Consider the following 19,357-nt stretch of genomic DNA (forward strand, 5'->3'; position numbering starts at 1 on the left):
ATTGTTGGTATTGTTTTTACTCAAAAATAAATAAATTAAAATGTTTTATAAAAATAAAATGAGCAATTTTCACAATTTTTTTTACTATTCATTTAAATATAAGTTTCTTGTTTTATATATGTTTCTGTGTTTTTTTCTTTTCTCTGTGATCTTTAAAATATACTGGGTAGCTACGCAAAATATTTTCTAAAATGTCAAGCAGGAATTTGTCTATAGCTTTAATTATGAAGACAATAAAATATAAAAAATAGGGCGACACAGTAGGTAGTGCTGTCACCTCAAAGCAAGAAGGTTGCTGGTTCGAGCCTCGGCTGGGTCAGTTGGCTTTTCTATATGGAGTTTGCATGTTCTCCCTGCATTCGCTTGGGTTTCCTCCAGGTGCTACGGTTTCCCCCACAATCCAAAGACATGTGGTACAGGTGAATTATAGGCTAAAATGTCTGTAGTGTATGAGTTTGTGTGGATGTTTCCCAGAGATGGGTTGCGGCTGAAAGGGCATTCGCTGCATAAAAACGTGCAGGATAAGTTGGCGGTTCATTCCGCTGGGGCGATCTCAGATTAATAAAGGGACTATTGTGCATTGGAATAAAATCCTGCAGGTGCCCCTGATTTTTCATGCCACATGATTCCTGGTTAGAATACATGGGGTCACCATGTTAAATTTGAAGTCTTGATTGGAAACTAACATGTAAATCAGAAAATTACCAGAGAAGGTTTAATGTACTATGGGGATAGTGATGTATCTATGTGAGACACACTAACACATGCATGATAACAGACGGCATGCCAATTTAACAGCCCCCCCCCCCCCCCTCCCTCCCTCCCTTCGGACTAAGAAGATTTATAGTTTAGACAGCTTGGCCTGGCAGTTCATGGCCCAAACCAACCCACCTCGGCATTTAACAGTTACCCCAGACACGTTTCTGAGTAATTATCAGTTGATAGATTGGAATAATATGCAAATATCTGCTTACATGCATGATGAATTAACTATATAGCTACATTTTGAAAATCCTAATGCAATAATACCTATAATGATGCTGCAATTGCTGCTCACTGCATGCTGAATTTCACCATGCCTTTGTGACAAAATGCATATCTGTGTCATATGTGGTTATTCACGGACACTGGTCTAGAGATAACACACTAAGTGCTGTCTAGATCAATTATTCATTTTCGTCATACGCATGTTGTTTATGATGGTTTTTAATTAGAGATATTCTTTCAGAATAATGAAGCTCTTAACGACCCAGATATTAAATATGTGCCTGACTGTAGCAGAGGACTTGCAATCTACAAAACTTAATTAAACTACAGTTTATTTATTTATTTCAGTGTGACATTTTGAAGGCAGTTTGTAGGCATGCATGCTGAAAGTACTATACAACCAGAACCAAAACAACAATGGTGGACTCAGATAAAGATATGTAGTATTTCTTTAAAAAGTGTCACTACCATAATCTAATGGACCCATGTAAACGTAAATCCCTCTGTCATTCACTACCCTCCACTATATCTATATATATTTTTTTTAAGTTTGACATCAATCTCCTGGTATTTTTCAATCTATTCATTATAAATATTTTACCAAGAACAAAAATTCTAAGTGTGTGCTCATATATATATATATTGAGTAACAATGACCTGGGGTATGTAATAGTGTGTGGTGTAATATATATTTTTACTCTGGAACAATAGTTAAGTATCTAATAAAAACAAAAGGTATTATTCAGTGATAATTTTTTCATTTCATTTATTTTTCTTCCACTTTTCCGGGGTCGGGTTTTGGGGGAAGCATTCTCAGGAAAGAACTCCAGGCTTTCCTCTCCCTAGAAACTTTCTTCAGCTTCTCTGTGGGGATCCTGCAGGCATTCCCAGATCAGCTCGGAGATATAGTCCCTCCAGCTTATCCTGGGTATTCATTAGGACTCCTCCCAGTGGGACATGCCTGGAACACCTCCCTAGATAGGCGTTAAGGATGCATCCAAAACAGATGCACAAGTTACCTCTAGTGGTAAGTCGTTCATGAACGATTCGTTAATTTTGAATTAATCTTCAATATGACTTGGAAACTACGAGTCCTCTCAGGGAGTGATTCGTCATTCCTGCGTCCGCACATTTTTGCAGGTAGTATCGGTTATTTCAAGACAATTGAGTCGTTCATCGCGGAAAGGCAGAAGCCAATTATATACGTTTAGAGACAGAAAAATAATTGATCCATTCATCTCTCGAGTCCTCTATCGGGTCTAAGTTATTCATTCCTCACAGGCCAATCATATGCATTTAGAGCTGGAAAAAGAATTGAACCATTCATCTTTCGAATCCTCTATCAGGTCTGAGTCTTTCGTTCCTCACAGGCCAATCATATGCGTTTAGAGCCGGAAAAAAAAATTGATCCGTTCATCTCTCAAGTCCTCTATCGGTTCTAAGTCATTCGTTCCTCACGGGCCAATCATATGCATTTAGAGCCGGAAAAAAAAAATTGAATCGTTCATCTCTCGAGTCCTCTATCGAGTCTGAGTCATTCGTTCCTCACGGGCCAATCATATGCGTTTAGAGCCGGAAAAAGAATTGAATTGAAAGGTGAACTAATTATCATGGCTCCTATCAGCTCAGACTGTGTAAGATTATATGTGACTGTCAGTAAAACATGAAAGAATCACTGACATTTGAAGACATGAAGAGGTGAGCTGAGCAAAGAGACAGCAATACCTTCATAGACAAAAGAGCAGGTACACATTGAATTATTATTTTCTCCTTTTTATAGTATTCTATTTATGACTAATTTGTGATCAACCTTTTGGGCTAGTTGTAGATGTGTTCGGAAGCAATTCGGAACACTTGAATATTTTTTTTGGCAAATTGAACCAAATGAACGAAATTACTCAAAAAAAGATTTGTTCATTAAAATGATCCAAACTTTGCATCACTAGTCACCTCGGCTGACTTCCTTCGATGCGGATGAGCAGTGGCTCTACTTCAAGCTCCTCCCAGGTGACAGAGCTGCACCCTATTCATAAGGGTGTGCCCTGCCACCCTGCGAAGGAAGCCAATTTCGGCTGCTTATATCCAAGATATTGTTCTTTTGGTCATGACCCAAAAGCTCATGACTATAGGTGAGAGTAGGAATGTAGATTAAACGTAATTGAGAGTTTTGCCATTAGGCTCAGCTGCTTCTTCACCACAATGGACCAGTACATCGATCGCATTACTGTTGTTGCTGCACCGATCTGCCTGTCAATCTCACATTCCATCTTTCCCTCACTCAAGAACAAAACCCCAAGATACTTGAACTCCTCCACCTGAGGTAAGGACTTTCCTCCAACCTGGAGATGGCAAGCCACCCTCTTCTGGTGGAGAACAATGGCCTTGGACTTGGAGGTCTTTTTCATCCCAGCTGTGTCACATTCTGCAGAAAACTGCCTCAAAGCATGCTGAAGGTCCGTGTCCAATGAAGCCAAAATAACCATATCATCTGAGTAAAACAGAGATCAAATCCTGTGCCCCCCGAACCAGACTCCCTTGGGCCCAATGCTGAAGGCATAGAAATTCTGTCAATAAAAATTCTGAACAGAATTGGTAACAGTGCAAAACTTGAAATGTCTTCATTAGCTTTACCACAGAGCAGTTACTGTAAACAATTTATTATAAGTGTTTCTAGCTAGATTTCCATCATAACGTGAAGCAAATATATATATATATATTAAAAAAAAAGACAAATCCCAAAGGAAAATATAGGTGTGTTTCCATCAGATTGATATATATATATATGTATATCATACACAATGTATATCATACTAATTGCAGACACAATCATGAGGCTGCTTTTGCACCTAGTTTGAAGTAATCAATTACAGAACACTACTTTGATCATTTTATTATAACATAATAATAACGAAATCCAAAAAATTATAATATTAAGTAGGGGTGTAATGAGACGCCTACTCCACGAGAAGAGACAAGACACAAGATTGGTTTCACAAGAACGAGATTCTTACACTATTTTAAAGAAAGCCTTAATGATGAAACATATGAATGGAATAGTCTTTAAATGTTTTTCTAATACATGAATGAAAGATAGATTTTCATAAAAAACAATGTTTAAAAAAATCACAAAATGCCAAACAATTTAGGTGTTTTTTTTACTTGTATTGAACTTCCATTTTTTATGTATGCATTTTCCATAATAATAGCCATCATTTTACGTATGCAATAGTTTTACATTAGTTTATATTGACCAGGAAAAAAAAAAATGACCAGGAAAAAAAGCGGGCGCTGATTGACAGCTGATGATAATAGAGTGCTCTTTTTTCCATTCCTGTATTTATTCTGTTCGCAGTGTTTCATTTTTTTATTTTCTTTTTGATAAGTTGTTTTCCTACAGAAACGCTCTAATTTGGCCATATTCTTTTTATCTAGGCCTTTTTAATCAATTAGGCATCTTAATGTAATGTCCATGGCTTTATTTGTGCACATGATGTATGATGCACAAATGATATTGGTTACATGGTGGATCTTGCGCTTTCTCTCTCGTGAACATAATTAAATGCATGCTTAAATACTTGTGCCACATGACAAAATTAAAGTGTTTTTTAGTCCTTGTTTGGTTACTTGAACCATTAAAAGAAAACGTCCGCTTTTCCATACAGCATAAATGTGTTTGGTAATGAATAAGGCGGGTATGTTGAGTCTCCAGCTGTTCAGTATGTGTGCGCTCTTAGAGAAATTTGTAGGTGCAGCGAAAATAGTGTCAATCAGCTACGTGGACTGTCCTGTCGCAAATTGCGGCTAGAAGTCCTACACAAAGGTAATTAATAGTTTAATTGCAGCGTTTACATATCTGTACTGCACTTCATTAATGCAGCTTTCTGCACATCTCACTCCGGTGAGAAAAAAAAGCGCCTACGTCACACCCGCCCGCCCCAACCGAGTCATATGTGCATCACAAAGGCCATCTATACCAGGACTATGCAAAGCGCTTGATCTGCGCTCCATCATGCTAACATCTCAACTCACAAGACAACTTTTTACCTTGACAAAGAAATCTCGTCGCAATTTAATGACTGGGAAATACCCATAATTTCTCATTCAAAAACATACACTTTGGACAATTTAACTTACTCAATTCACCTACACACATGTTTTTGGACTTGAGGGGGAAACCCACGTGGACACAGAGTCAGCGCTACCCAGTTTGCTGCCCCAAGAACAGTAAAATAGAGACAAATATCTAGGCAAAAATATATCCATCTACCATTATTTGAATTATCTCTTAATTACACAAGCTTAACCTTAAAGGGGTGGTCCAGAAAGTAATTCTAAGGCTTGGTTGTGTTAATAAGATGCAAAGCAATGTGTGCTCATGTTTCACTTGAAGGAAATCATGTTATTTTTTCATATATCTCAATTTGATTATACACAGCTACTCAGTTAACATGAAAATGACTGTCATATTTCCTAGTTCCTCTAAAAGGCCCGCCCTAAAGTGACTGATTGGTCATCGTCATAATGTGCTGTGATTCGTGGATCGGCTTCACGTCACGCCCGTTCAAGCACGCACGTTGTCAACAAGCTTGGCCCCCCCTCTGGTCCCGCTAAATTTGGACTCGTATTTTTGCAAGTGGTGCTCGCTGCAGAGCCATTTGAGGAGAGCTGAGCTCCAGCGAGGGGGAGCTTAAGCTTGAGCTCCACTATTTTGCACTTCTTCTATGAGTGATGTCACTGGGGGTAGGGTTAGGGGTGGGGTTGGTGTACGCATTAAAACAGCTTACAGGAGGAGGAGCGACAGCTCATGCTCCCCCTCGCTGGAGCTCAGCTCTCCTCAAATGGCTCTGCAGCGAGCACCCTCTCTATTTTTGAGTCAAAATGCCACGGAGAAGCCAGATCAGCCATCGGGGATGCGCGCTCTCAGTGTCGCGCACAGTCATATGGCGCACACTCGCTCTCTCTGCTTTCGCACGCTTTCACTCTCTCTCTCTTTCTCCCTCTCTCAGTGACAGTGCTGTGCACTTCAGTTCTCGGCATTTGTCAGAAGTTAACCCCAAAATTGACACAGGTAATAAAAAGATTAAACAACAGTCATGTACATGTTATGAAACACTATAAAATTATCCACTGTTGATTATATTAGACTTCTGTTTACAATAGCGATTTCAAAACTTTTATTATATAGGAAGTGCTCGGCTATGCAGAGGCTATTATTATTCAGAAATTGACTGTACATAGTTTTATGTTAGGAAATGCAGTCTTGAACTAACAGTACTTGAACAGTCGGCAAGTACAGGAGAAAAGATGAAACAGTGATCCAGTTTATTTTTCAGTCACGCTCATGTAAAAGTCATAATCAACTCGTTTAGTTTTGCCTTTATTCGTTTTAGATGAGACATGATTTATTACAACACGTTTTTAAACATAATAGTTTAACTAACCAATTTTTCTAATAACTACTTTTCATCTTTCCCATGGTGACAGTGCATTATATTTTATTAGTTATTTAGCAAGACAGTTGTATACAGACAAAGTCCCTTTAAGTATATTCTAGTCTTTGATTCAGATTAAAGTGTTATTTAAACACTTAATTAGGTTATGCTAACTAGGAAAGTTAGAATGATTAGTCAAGTTATTGTATAACTGGTTTGTTGTGTAGATGATCAATAAAATATACAGTAATTATTTCCTAAAGAAGCTAATACCACTGACTTAAAATGTTTTTAAAAAAATAAGAAATAAATTATAAGAAATAAAACTTATTATGACTCCAGATGAATTATTTGTGTTTTATAGGAAATACTGTGAAATCTCCTTGGTTTGATTTAGATCACTTGGGAAACATTATTTTAAATTATTGGGAGGGCAAAAAAAATTGACTTCAACTGCATCTATTAAAGTTTACAGGTGTAAAAATGTGCCTTGCTGTACTTGAATGTTAGAAATGTGTTATCCTACAATTCAAAGTTACTTGTCAAATAAATGAACATGAAAGATTATTTTCGAGTTTAAGTTATTTAATTAACTTATTTATGAAGGCAGGTTAACACGTTGGCGCAGTGGGTAGAACAAACGCCTCACAGCAAGAAGGTCGCTGGTTCGAGTGCCAGCTGGGTCAGTTGGCATTTCTGTGTGGAGTTTGCATGTTCTTCCCTTGTTGCAGTGGGTTTCCTCTGGGTGCTCCGGTTTCCCCCACAGTCCAAAAACATGCGCTATAGGTGAATTGGTTAAGCTAAATTGTCCGTGGTTTATGAGTGTGTGGGTGTTTCTCAGTGATGGTTTGCAGCTAGAAAGGTCATTCGCTGCTTAAAACATATGCTGGATAAGTTGGTGGTTCATTCCGCTGTGGCGACCCCAGCTTAATAAAGGGACTAAGCCGAAAAGAAAATTAATGAATGAATGTTTATGAAAACTGCAGAGTGATGCTTAAAAAATTACTTAATAATTGTTTAAATAGTTTGTGATGTATGTTAAAGTGTGCCCCCTAAAAGTAGAAATGGCCCCTGCGCGGCCCCCCCAGTTACTCTGGTCCAGAACCGCCACTGCCTTTTAGAGAGTGTTTGTGTGTCATCGTGTGTGTGTGTGTGTGTGTGTGTGCTTATGTGTGTGTGTTTTTATACCTGTAACACGAGAAGCGCATGTGCGCGGGACCGATGTTTATTTTTCTTTTTCTCTCGTGCTCGGATTAAGTTATTTTCTGTGGTGACGCTGCTGACAGAATAAAGCACAAGATGTAGGATGCGATCTGTGTGAGCCTTGATTGAATTTTTTTTTTGGTGCTACACTGGAGTTGTAGAGTGTATTTTTGTATTTTTGAGTGTATTTTTCACACATATCTGCAATATGGCTGTGTAAGTATCATGGATCGTTCACATATCTTTTGCGACTTCATTGTCTGAGATGTAAAACATATGGAAAAGCTGCCGATAGAGAAACTGCAGTCCCACACAGAGACGCACGTGCTGCGTGTATGTGTGTGTGTGTTTACAACAGTTTGACTGATAAATATGGATTTGTAGCTAAACCGTTGGCGATCATCATTTCCCGTTGGTTACATCTTTGCTACAACACACCATTAAGGCTAGACACTGTACATGCCATGATCAATTTTAACAAATAAAAACACTTACAGGTCGTGGCTCAGAGTTCACAGCGTCTCCTTGTAGTTGCTCCATCTGTGAGGAGATTTTAGCCGAATCCAGCACTGAAGTGGGAGAGATTCTGAAAGCTGTTTTAGTCAAATCACGCTTGCTATGTATTTTATAATTCTCTGGAACATAATTAATATTGAACTGTAAGCACTTCTGTGTTTGGGTCGAGTCATTTGGAAGCCCAAATACAGAAACTAAGAATCTCTGTGATAACAGGAGGATGGCATTTCTCCCTCTGCGTTAACATTACAGCGCCTTTGGCCACGGCCCTTAGATGTGCAGTGTGGTTGCGCAGTAAACAAACCTTTGTGAACTCACAGGGGGCGAAAGTATTTTTTGTAGTCCCAGAAATTCGTTCATTGTAGGCTTTGCTAAGCTAACTCTGTAAAAACCAAGGTCTCCCTTTGCATTGAACTTTGAGCATTTTACATTCAGAGATGCTGTTTATGTTCACACAGCTGCAATACACATCAACTAAAGTTTAAAATATGTTATGGTAGTGGACCACCCCTTTAAGCAAGCATAAAAGCCTTTTTTTCTATGTGTGTGGATTAAAAAAGTTATTATATTCAAAATTTGCTCAATTCATCACTCAATTCTCATGTGATACTTCCAACCCAGTCCCATTCTGATTACATAGACCTATTTACATTTTTGGAGAGTGCCAAGAACGTCTCTGGAGCTACGTTTTTTTTTTTTTTTTTTGCTGTGTATGTTTTTTGAGATCTCAAATTTCTCTTGTGAGTGCCATTCGAGTTGGCTGTTCTCACGTAATTCCACCAGAGGCCGCTGTTGACTGACTGACAGACCGATCGACTGGCCCACCCTCCTCCTTGCCTAAACCCAATCGATAGTGTTTTCAAAAGCACCGTCTGACCTGATCTAAAAAAAAAAAAAAAAAAATCCAGAAAAAGAAAAGCCCTCTTGGCAGCCTGTTTTTACCATGTTTTCAGATTTAAAAAAAAATTGCCCTTGAATTTTTATTATTTTATTATTATTATTATTATTCTTTTTTAAATATTTCCAAAATGATGTTTGACAGGGAAATTCTCACAGTACTATGTCTGATTTTTTTTTTCTGAAGAAAGTCTTATTTGTTTTATTTTGGCTTGAAAACAAACATTTTTTATTTATTTATTTTTTAAATATTACTAGCTCTTTTAAGCTACCCTGCTGAAAAATCCAAAATAAACGAGCCTAGGCTGGTTGGCTGGTTTTAGCTGGTCGACCAGGCTGGTTTTAGAGGGGTTTTGGCCACTCCCAGGCTGGTTTCCAGCCATTTCCAGCCTGGTCTTAGCTGGTCAGGCTGGGAGATGACCAGCTAAAACCAGCTTGACCAGCCTAGTCATTTGGCTGGTCATTTTCCAGCCTGACCAGCTAAGACCAGACTGGAAATAGCTAGAAACCAGCCTGGAAATGGCCAAAACCCCTCTAAAACCAGCCTGGTCGACCAGCTAAAACCAACCAACCAGCCTAGGCTGGTTTAAGCTGGATTTTTCAGCAGGGATATATTTACAAAACAAGTCTACAAAACAAACCAAGCTTATACAATAACTTACCTAATTACCCTAACCTGCCTAGTTAACCCAATAACCTAGTTAAGCCAGTGAAGTTTATTTATAAACAAATTTCGACAGGATCACGTACTTATGATTGTTTACAGCTGTTCCAACTTTAGCTAACGACTGATTATCCTATCAGACGATCCTTAACTCACTATAAATAACCAAACTTTTCTCATCTCAATATCTTCGTCTTGAAGAATGCTCTGCTCCGCTCATCAACTACAAAAGCTACAAACGCTACAAGCTTCAATCTACAAGCTTCAATCTACAAGCTTCAATCTACAAGCTTCAATCTACAAGCTTTAAGCTACAGTCTACAAGCCTCAAGCTACAAGCTACAACAACTACTATTACTACCATTTCAAACAACTACAACTCCAACAATTTCATCAACAGCTTAAACAACAACACCAAAACCTTCCACTTCAAAGTGCCTTCTCAACGCATGTGCTGTGTCTTCAACCCTATTCCCCAGCAGGGTATCAGCCAAAACTCCAAAGCTATTGCAATGAAACTGAACCCTCACCTTCTCCTAGCAGTACACATGCGATCCATCATTTAACAGCTTGTTTGCTGGATGTTCAGCAGAGCAGCAGCTCTAAAAAACTGGAGATGATCCCGCCCTCTCTCTCGACTCTGTTGCTAAGACCTTACGAATGAAATTGGCCAGACACGCTTGTGAATTCAGTAAAATTAAGATTACAACAAAATGTTATTCATGGATTAAGTAAAGCCAATTACTAACATTCCATTTACAGTTTACTAAGTGGTGACATCGCTTTTAAGTCTTATAAAATTTGATGTTGGCAATTGATATAAAAAAATAAGTAAATTAAAATAAATAAATAAATAATAATAATAAATAAATAAATAAAAATAAACAATTCAATAGCCATTTAACTTTTTAAAAGATTATTACCCAACCAGTAAATATTAGCCAGCTATTGGAAAACATTATGCTATCAAGCACAGAAGTCCAATTGTAATTTGCCAGTGACTCATGTGTTCTACAAGTGTCATATATAAGATTATAGCAAGTCAGTCTGATGTGAAAACGACAAAGGAACAAAATTCCCACTTGACTGTTATAAATAGAAGTTTAAACTCCACTATCACTTCACATGCTCAGTCTTCTAGAGGTACCAGTTTTCCAGGACTACCAGACAAGCCCCATATCCTCAGCTCTCCATCCATCTGCCATGCCGTGGGGGGACGAACGCCCACCCCTACCATCCTTGCACATGGTGTCAACGAAGCTATTGAACCATGCATTAACTAAGGCGCTTTCATTTACTGTCGCCCCTGTCCTTATTAAGATGCCTCGCATGGATATCAGCTAAAATAATTTTCATGTCTGCCATAGATGTATTATGTTGTAAAGATTTGATTTCTGATTCTCTTTGTTTTTCAATTTCAGAGATCACGACTGCCGGCTCCAGAAGCTGACCCCCATCTAACCTATTACACTCCACACCAGTTCCAAATATATTCACACTCTTCACAACGGATACATTCCACTCACACAGCCCAAACTTGACATGTTTACACTAGCATTTTTGGTTTTTGAGATGTTCTGAGCTAACCTCAAATTTCAATCTCTCAACCTACCCCACCATATCTGATCTAATTTCTTTATTGAGCCCCTTCATTTGGTTTGGGTAATATTACCAAGGGCGCGGGTTCACTTCACTATGGCCCCCCCCAAATGCTCGAAATCCTCAGAACCAACAATCATCCCCTTTTGAACTATATCCCATCGTTGCCATGGCTATCTTGCGGGGCGAAGAGTGGACTGCATCTAGCATCGTTCACTGTGACACTGAAGCGGCTTACTGAAGTTGAAGCGCTTAACGTGGACTAGAGCCAATAAACAGTTTTGTATAGTTGCTGAACATGTATCAGGTTACAAAAAATCAATTGCTGACTCTGTCTCATTTCTCTTTCCAGAAGTTTTGGCGATTGGCTCCATAGGCGGATTCCCATCCAACACCAGTCCCACACTATCCAGAAATGATATTGCCCAAAGCCACCCGCTTTATCACACTACACTAAGGATACCTTTCCACACACACAGCTCGCACCCTCAATGCTATATACACTCTGGCTTTTGGCGTCCTAAGATGTTCTGAATTAACCATAACATCTAAATTTAACCCCTCCATCCACCCCATCGTATCTGATCTGACTTTGACGAATAAAGAAACTCTTTCATTCTTTATCAAGCAAAGCAAACAGACCAGATCCGGAGGGGGCACTACAATTACATTTTGACTTCTCACACTTTCCAACCCCTTTTAGCCTTTATATTTTGGGGGAACCCAAGAACCTAACTCTCTCGACCCCCTCTTAACTGATGGCGCTAACCTTCCAGTAACACTTTTTTGGTTTCAAAACACCTAAAAGAAGTACTCCGCCTCAGGATTCCCCCCAGAACCATTCTCCAGCCACTCATTCAGAATTGGGGCAGCCAACCACAGCTGCCACCATGGGCTCTCCCAATGGCAGATTCAGACCCTCGGACGATGGTCTTCCAAAGCCTTCAAATCATACATCCGCCTCAGCCACTACCATCTCAAGGAAGCCCAGCTGATCGCCTCCAGCTGACACCCAATCACTGGAGTTCAAGGGCACGAGCATGACTTTGCCATTTCCTCCTATTTCCCCTCTAAGTAGCCTCTTAGCTACCTTTCATATTCTCTTCTCTCAAGCGCGAGCTTTACTCCACTTTCCCCTCATCTCCTGCCCTCCACCGCTCTAACTCCTCTGGAGTCACTCTGATTCTCTACCCCCACAAGGATCCTGCCAAGCTAGCAAGAGCCCTCACCGCCCTCTCCTTTCTCCCATCTCTTGCTAGACCCTGCCCCCCCATGGCTCTGATCCCCGCAGGGGTCGCCCCGAGCTTCGACTCCTGCAGGAGTATCACTACCCCCCCCCCCACCCTTTTACCTTTTCCGGCCTTAAGATCCTCAGCCCCTCTTTCTATCTCCCTTACGGCATTTATTAGCCCCTTCTTTTCTACTTTCAGCGTTGAGTAATTCCGCTCTTCGTCCCCCCTTTTTCTGATCCCCTTTTCCGTTTTGCATCTCTTCCCCCCTTATCTTTTCAGCGCGAGTTCCTCCACTTCTTTTCTCTTTAGCGACCAGTTCAGTCGCAATTCTATCTTCTAGTGTTAAGTTCCTCCGCTACTCTCTCTCTTTTCCACAGGCCATCATTCCCCAGCTCTAACTCCCCCAGGAGTGACTAAAACAAGCTTTGATTTTACGCAGGAATCATGCCACGGCCACCTCTCGGCCACCTCTCGCTCTAGTCTTCAGTATCGCCCCCGCAACTCTTACTCCCGCAGGAGTTACCCTGAATCAATCACTTCCAGCAATCAATCACTTCCCCTTCCCGGCCACTAGAGAAAAAAAAAACTCTCCTAACTTTTCTTCTTTCTGACGTTGAGAACCTCCGTCCCTCTTTCTATCTCCCTTCCGGCATTTATGAGCCCCTTCTTTTCTTATTACAGCGCCGAATGCTTCTGCTACCCCCCCCCATATCTTTTACTCCCACTTCTCCCCCCTCTCCTCTCCTTTTTACAGCGTCGAGTTCCTCTGCTAATTTTCTTCCTTCAGCATAAGTTTACTGCTATCTTTCTTTCTTCTAGTGTTGAGTCATCCACTATCCTTTTCTTCCTTCCGCATAGGCCCTCACTCCCTTATTTCAGACTCCCATGGAGTCCCCCTAGCTTCAACTCCACCTGAGTTCCTACCCCCCACCCCCCCTCTCTAACTCACACCCCTCACCGCCAGAGTCACCACCGCCCAAAAACCTTCCTGACTCCCAGGGAAGCCCTGCCCACCCCGGCTCTGGCTCCCGCAGGAGCCTCCCAGAGTCTCGACTCCCACAGGAGTCATTCCCAGCCCTTCCCACGCCACTGCCTAGACTCCCCCGCAGTCGCTTTCAAACTGCTCTAGCAAGAGCATCTCTCTTCTAACTCCTTCCACAAAGTTATATCCAGCAGCCGGATATAGCATTATCTTGTGCCTCTTGGGGGGTTTCTTCGCTACGCGGCTACTGTCCCGAGCGTAAAAGGCTTCTTTGGAGAGTTATCAAGGTCTACCTAAGCTCAAACTCCCCTTTCGCCTTGCAATGGGAGGGAGCCCAGGGCTTGAGGATCTTATAAGCTCAGGGCTCTCTCCCAGGATAGCACGCCAAACTAGCTTTATTATCAATCATCAGCTAAGTGTGAACTCTAGAAGTGAAGTTAATTTATAACCAAATTTCGAGTGGATAACATGCTTATGATTGTTCACAGCTGTTCCAACTTTAGCTAACGACTGATTATCCTATCAGACGATCCTTAAATCACTATAAATAACTAGACGTTACTCATCTCAATATCTTCGTCTTAAAGAAACACCCCCACCCAACCCTACTTTCCCTCCTTTCAAACGGGCGTCACAGTGGCAAGCAATTAGCGCTGTTGCCTCACAGCAAGCATTCGCCTGGTTTAATTCCTTTCCAAACCAAACAGCATTTCTGTGCAGAGTTTGCTCGTTCTCCCCGTGGTCGCGTGGGTTTTCCCCGGGTACTCTGGTTTCCTCCCACAGTTCAAAAACAAGCACTCTAAACAATTAATCCAAAATACTTTAGCTAAACTCTGAGTACACCTTTCAGCATCCAAATCTGACACTTAGCTGCAACAAGCAAGAGGGGGAGTCATCGAGATCTATCTGAGCTCTAACTCCCCTCTCGCCTTGCAACGGGTGGGACCCCAGGGCTCGAGGATCTTATAAGCTCAGGGCTCTCTCCTGGGACAGCATGCCAAACTAGCTTTATTATCAATCATCAGCTAAGTGTGAACTCTTGAAATGTCACCTTAAGCTGTATAGAAGTGTCTTGAATAATATCTGGTAAAATATTATTTACTGTCGTCATGAGAATGATAAATCAGTTATTAGAGATGAGTTATTATATCTATTATGTCTAGATGTAATGCCACACCAGCAGAGGGAGCCCTCGCCCAACTACTGACTCAGCTCTGCTCCCTCGGCAGTCACTTCCTGTTTGTGCTTTTGTGTCTTTGCCCTCTTGCTCTGTTTTGGACTGCTTATTGTTGCCTTGAACTTTTGCTTGCCTTCTCACGATGTCTTCTGGATTTGCCTCCGTGTTTGTTGATCTGTTTTGGACTGATTGTTGTTATACTGAATCTCTGCCTGCACTCTCACTACGTTGTCTGGATTTGCCCCTGTGTTTGTTATTGGACTGGACTGCATACATGTTACCCACTCTCTACCTGTTTATTCATTGATGTCTCTTTAATAAACTTCTGCACATGGAATCTAACACAGTCTCAGACCCCTCGTTACAGAATACTTCACCTCCCTTTAGTCCAGCAGAAGTTTTAGGCCTGCAAGCTACAGAAAACAAGAGACAGGCATGAACCCAGTAGCCAAAATGTTTGATTTGACTCAAGGCCAGAGGACTATTGAGCACTGTTGCTGATTTTTGTAAACTTTGTTGCCTGGTAGATTTGAATGAATTGGCGTTAAAAGATATACTTCACATTGGACTTATTGAACAATGGAGATCAAGGCTGCCAGGGGAAAAAAAAAAAAAAAAAACATTTTTCACTGGCCCTGTACATTGACTGTTGATTAGTGGTAATTTTCTCACTGTGGGTCCAGTGGAAGAAATGGGCAAAACTTCTGCTTAAGCAATTCCAGGGCCTTCTCCAGCTCACAAGAAGGCCATCTCCAGTCCTCCAGTTCACAAAATGGCCACCTCCAGTCTTCCAGCTCACAAGATGGCTGCCTCTATTCCTCCAGCTGACAAGATGGTCGCCGCCATTTCTCCAGCTCAAAAGATGGCTAGCTCCAGTCCTCCAGCTCACAAGATGGCTGTCTTTAGTCATCCAGCTCACAAGATGGCCGCCTCCATTTCTCCAGCTCACAAGATGGCCGACTCCAGTCCTGCTGCTCATAAAGTGTCTACAACACGCTCTCCAGCTCACGCATGGGTAAGCGCCAATTTGCCATTAGCTCACAATATGGCTCCCTATTCCAAGTCTGCTCATGCTATAGTTCCAGCTCAAGTTTATGGTACTGAAATGCCATCACCTGAGCCACCACAACCTGAGTTACCAAAACTGCTGCCACTACCAGAGCTGCCAAAGTCACTACCAGAGCTGCCAGAGTCGCTGCCAGAGTTGAACAACTGAAGGTAAATGAACCGCCAGTGTCTCCTGAACCCAAGCCTCCTGACTCACTGGAGTTAAATGAACTGCCAGTGTCTCCTGAACCCAAGCCTGCTGACCCACTGGAGGTAAATGAACTGCCAGTGTCTCCTGAACCCAAGTTCTGTAATGCCTTGTCAGCAGAGGGAGCCCTCGCCCAACTACTGATTCAGCTCGGCTCCCTCTGCAGTCACTTCCTGTTTGTGCTGTATTTCAGCTAGAGCTCAGGCCATGCTTCTTTGCGAAGTGTTGCCGGTTCACTTGCATTACCAAGAATTGTTCCAAGAGACTTTCATTAGTGGTGGGCAAAGTGAGGCTTCATGAAACACTGAAACAGTGGAAGCAAATATGTCGAAGCTTCAAAACGTTTTGAAACCCCACTCTATGGTGACACCTAGTGGTCATTTTTTTATGTACTGCACTGAAACGGCTTCAGCAAGAACATTTTAGCAAATTGAGGTATTAAATCCCACTTTGTCGAAGAGCACTTTCAAGAGATTTAGTGAAGCGGTTAAGGTTTCCGACTTTCATGTGGGTATAGTGGGTTCGAATCCAGGCTGAGACAGCTGTTTTGAAATGCTTTTATATCAGTTCGTAATTGCTTTGTTCTTGTTTTGTTTTGTTTCAACATTGGTCTGATATCCGATTAAACACTTTGTGAAAAAATGTCTTGCTTTAGTCTTAAAACAGGGTTGTTGCTAGATCAGACACAGTTGTGGCCAGAAGTTAACAAGAATTATTTATATTATTCATAAAATTTCCCATTTATTGTATTTCATTAACATCTACCCAACCCCAACCATCACATAACTGTAAAAATATTAATTATTGTTTCACAGTGTTACAAAAATGATGCTATATTGATGGCGTGTGCACAGCTGTATCTTATTTAGGCTACAACATAAAACAGAAATATGATTAAAATACATAAAACCATAATTTTCGAGTATTTGTACAAGTCGGGATTCGAACCCAATAGTCATTGGAAGCGTATAATAAGCATGCACACGCACAGTTCACTAGGCCATATGAGACAAATATAATTATTGACCCTGGCAGTTACATGGAGATTTGGCAGGTCTCGAAACGCTTCTAAACTGATTGATGCTTTGAATCGCTTTAGCCACGTGACCAGGTGTTTCAAAACAGTTTAGTCATGTGACTTGAGTGTTTCGGATCATGCTCCGGTGCAGTGTTTTGAAACACTTGCGCTTCAGGACCTTGACACTGTATCGAAACGTCAATTTCACATCAGCCATCCCTAACTTTTATGACTGCCTGCCTGTGTATGACCCTGCCTGCCTTGCTTAAGTACGTTATCTGGCTTTGCCCTCTTGTTCTGTTTTGGAGTGCTTATTGTTGCCTTGAAATTTTGCCTGCCTTCTCACCACGTCTTATGGATTTGCCCCTGTGTTTGTTATTGGATTGGACTGCTTACATGTTGCCGACTCTCTGCTTAACCCCTTTAAGAAACTTTTCCACATGGAATCTAACACAGCCTCAGACCCCTCGTTAGGTTAGAAATGTGTCAAAAAAATCTGCTCTCCGTTAAACAGAAAATGGGAATAAAATAAACAGGGGGATTAATAATTCTGAGGGCTTATAATTCTGACTTCAATTGTAGGTCTACGTTTTCAGAATGAGCCTAGAGTTGAATACTTCAAAATATACATTGACCCAGGATTATGAGGATACTGTTATTTTTACTTTCTTCACATTTTCAAGTTTCAGTGACACAATAAAATGGATTTTTAGGACATTGGAAAAAATTGTTTAAAGTGATATGTTCTAGATCATCAATATGTTCCCAATGCTACAATATATGTTCTTGCAAAGCATGCCCTAACAATAACATTGTCATTTGCTTGAACTTAACCCTTCCGATCTTCATAAGGTTAACAGTTATGATTTATTATAAATTTTTTTCACTAAAATATCAGGGTAATTTCATGTTTTTTTGCAGCAGTTAGAACAATACATGATAGGTATAAATAGCTGGGTTAGTCTGAAAATTATACAACAATGTTTTTTAGATGTTTTACTGAAAATATATTATATATTATGTCTTTGACATTTTTCAGAAGCAAAAAAATGCTATTTATTTTCAGCAGAAATCTATGCATTCATATTGTGCTGTTGAGTTTAATGCTGGTCACTGGGATTTGCAGCATTAACCAATAGAAACAATATGTTTTATTCACACATGTATGCTGCTATATTTGCTACACTGTGAATCATAGATAATGGAGGAATTTTGGCCAGTGAAATATCTTATACTGATTAGAAGAAATCTAATTGTGCAGATACCCTAAGAGTTTGGAATCCTGTGGTTTGACTAGTTTGGTGTTGTGTAACGTTCATCCGAATATCACCATGGGGGGTTAAGCCTTTCACCCGCTATCCCAACAGCAAGTGGGATTTTGCAAATTGCATCTGATACTGGGGCATCTATGGGGTTGACTTGTAAAGAAGAATCTGATTAAGCACTGAAATAGTAAAAATAAGTGTCCAGATTGAGCATTTGAGATAGAAATGTGTGTTAGATGGACGTCTGGTGTGTTTCTCCTACTCATATTCTGCTCACACATTCACCATATGCTTGTGTTTCACAGTCTTACCTCAGAAACCTCCAGCATGCTCAAGGACCAGCTTAAAAACATGCTGCGATGGATTACTCACAATATCTCTTTCAGTCTATATTGAGATGTACTTGGAGACTTTTCCATCGACTGGATGGAGATCAACTTGAAGCACGGGATATTCTTTGTTAAAATGGTTAGCGATGAGGCAAGATTTGTAGGTTTTCAGGGATGTTTTCTCTGCTTGTGTTTTCATTGTGATTAATTGGAATGATGGATGAGGTGCTACTTTAAAGGTGAGATTTCAGGATAGTCCTCAACTAAATATAATAAAATTGCAAATGCACTATATAAGTTGTCTTGTAATTAATTACATTTAAAAACTGTTGGAACATTTAACAATAAATTACAAATAAATAACAAGAAACATGTTTTAGATATCATGTCCCAGTTCAAGATTCATTCTTTAATTTTTGTTCTGCTTAGTCACTTATTCACAAGGGGTTACCACAGCAGAATGAACCGCCAACTATTCCAGCATATGTTTTATACAGCAGATGCCCTTCCAGCCAGAAACCAGTACTGGGAAATACCTATACACTCTCACATTCCAACACACACTCATATACTACCAGCAATTTTGTTTACCCAATTCACCTATTGCGCAGGTCTTTGGACTGCGGGTGAAACCAGAAAACCTGAAGAAAACCCACAGCAACACGGGGAGAGCATGCAAACTCCACAAATGTCAACTGACCTAACCGGGACTTGAACCAGCAACCTTCTTGCTGTAAGGCAACAGTGCTAACAACTGAGCCACCTTGCCATCACGCTTCAAGATTAATTATTTTATCTGTA

The 19,357-nt window shown here is 40.6% G+C and overlaps 1 protein-coding gene across 3 annotated transcripts in view; it reads right to left on the minus strand.

The window, feature by feature from the left end:
* LOC137496564 (uncharacterized) overlaps positions 1–19,357 on the minus strand; it is a 251,045-nt gene that overhangs the window by 85,591 nt on the left and 146,097 nt on the right. For 2 of the 3 annotated variants that reach the window (XM_073914489.1, XM_073914487.1), the window contains exon 1: positions 8,118–9,016. The exons of the other annotated variant lie outside the window; for it this stretch is intronic. In XM_073914489.1, coding sequence (XP_073770590.1) covers positions 8,118–8,162 — 45 coding nt within the window. In that variant the 5' untranslated portion in view covers positions 8,163–9,016. Of the gene's footprint in view, positions 1–8,117; positions 9,017–19,357 lie in introns of those variants that run through there. 3 annotated transcript variants of the gene reach the window in all.

Source organism: Danio rerio, chromosome 10, assembly GCF_049306965.1.
Source record: "Danio rerio strain Tuebingen ecotype United States chromosome 10, GRCz12tu, whole genome shotgun sequence".
NCBI classification, from domain to species: domain Eukaryota; kingdom Metazoa; phylum Chordata; class Actinopteri; order Cypriniformes; family Danionidae; genus Danio; species Danio rerio.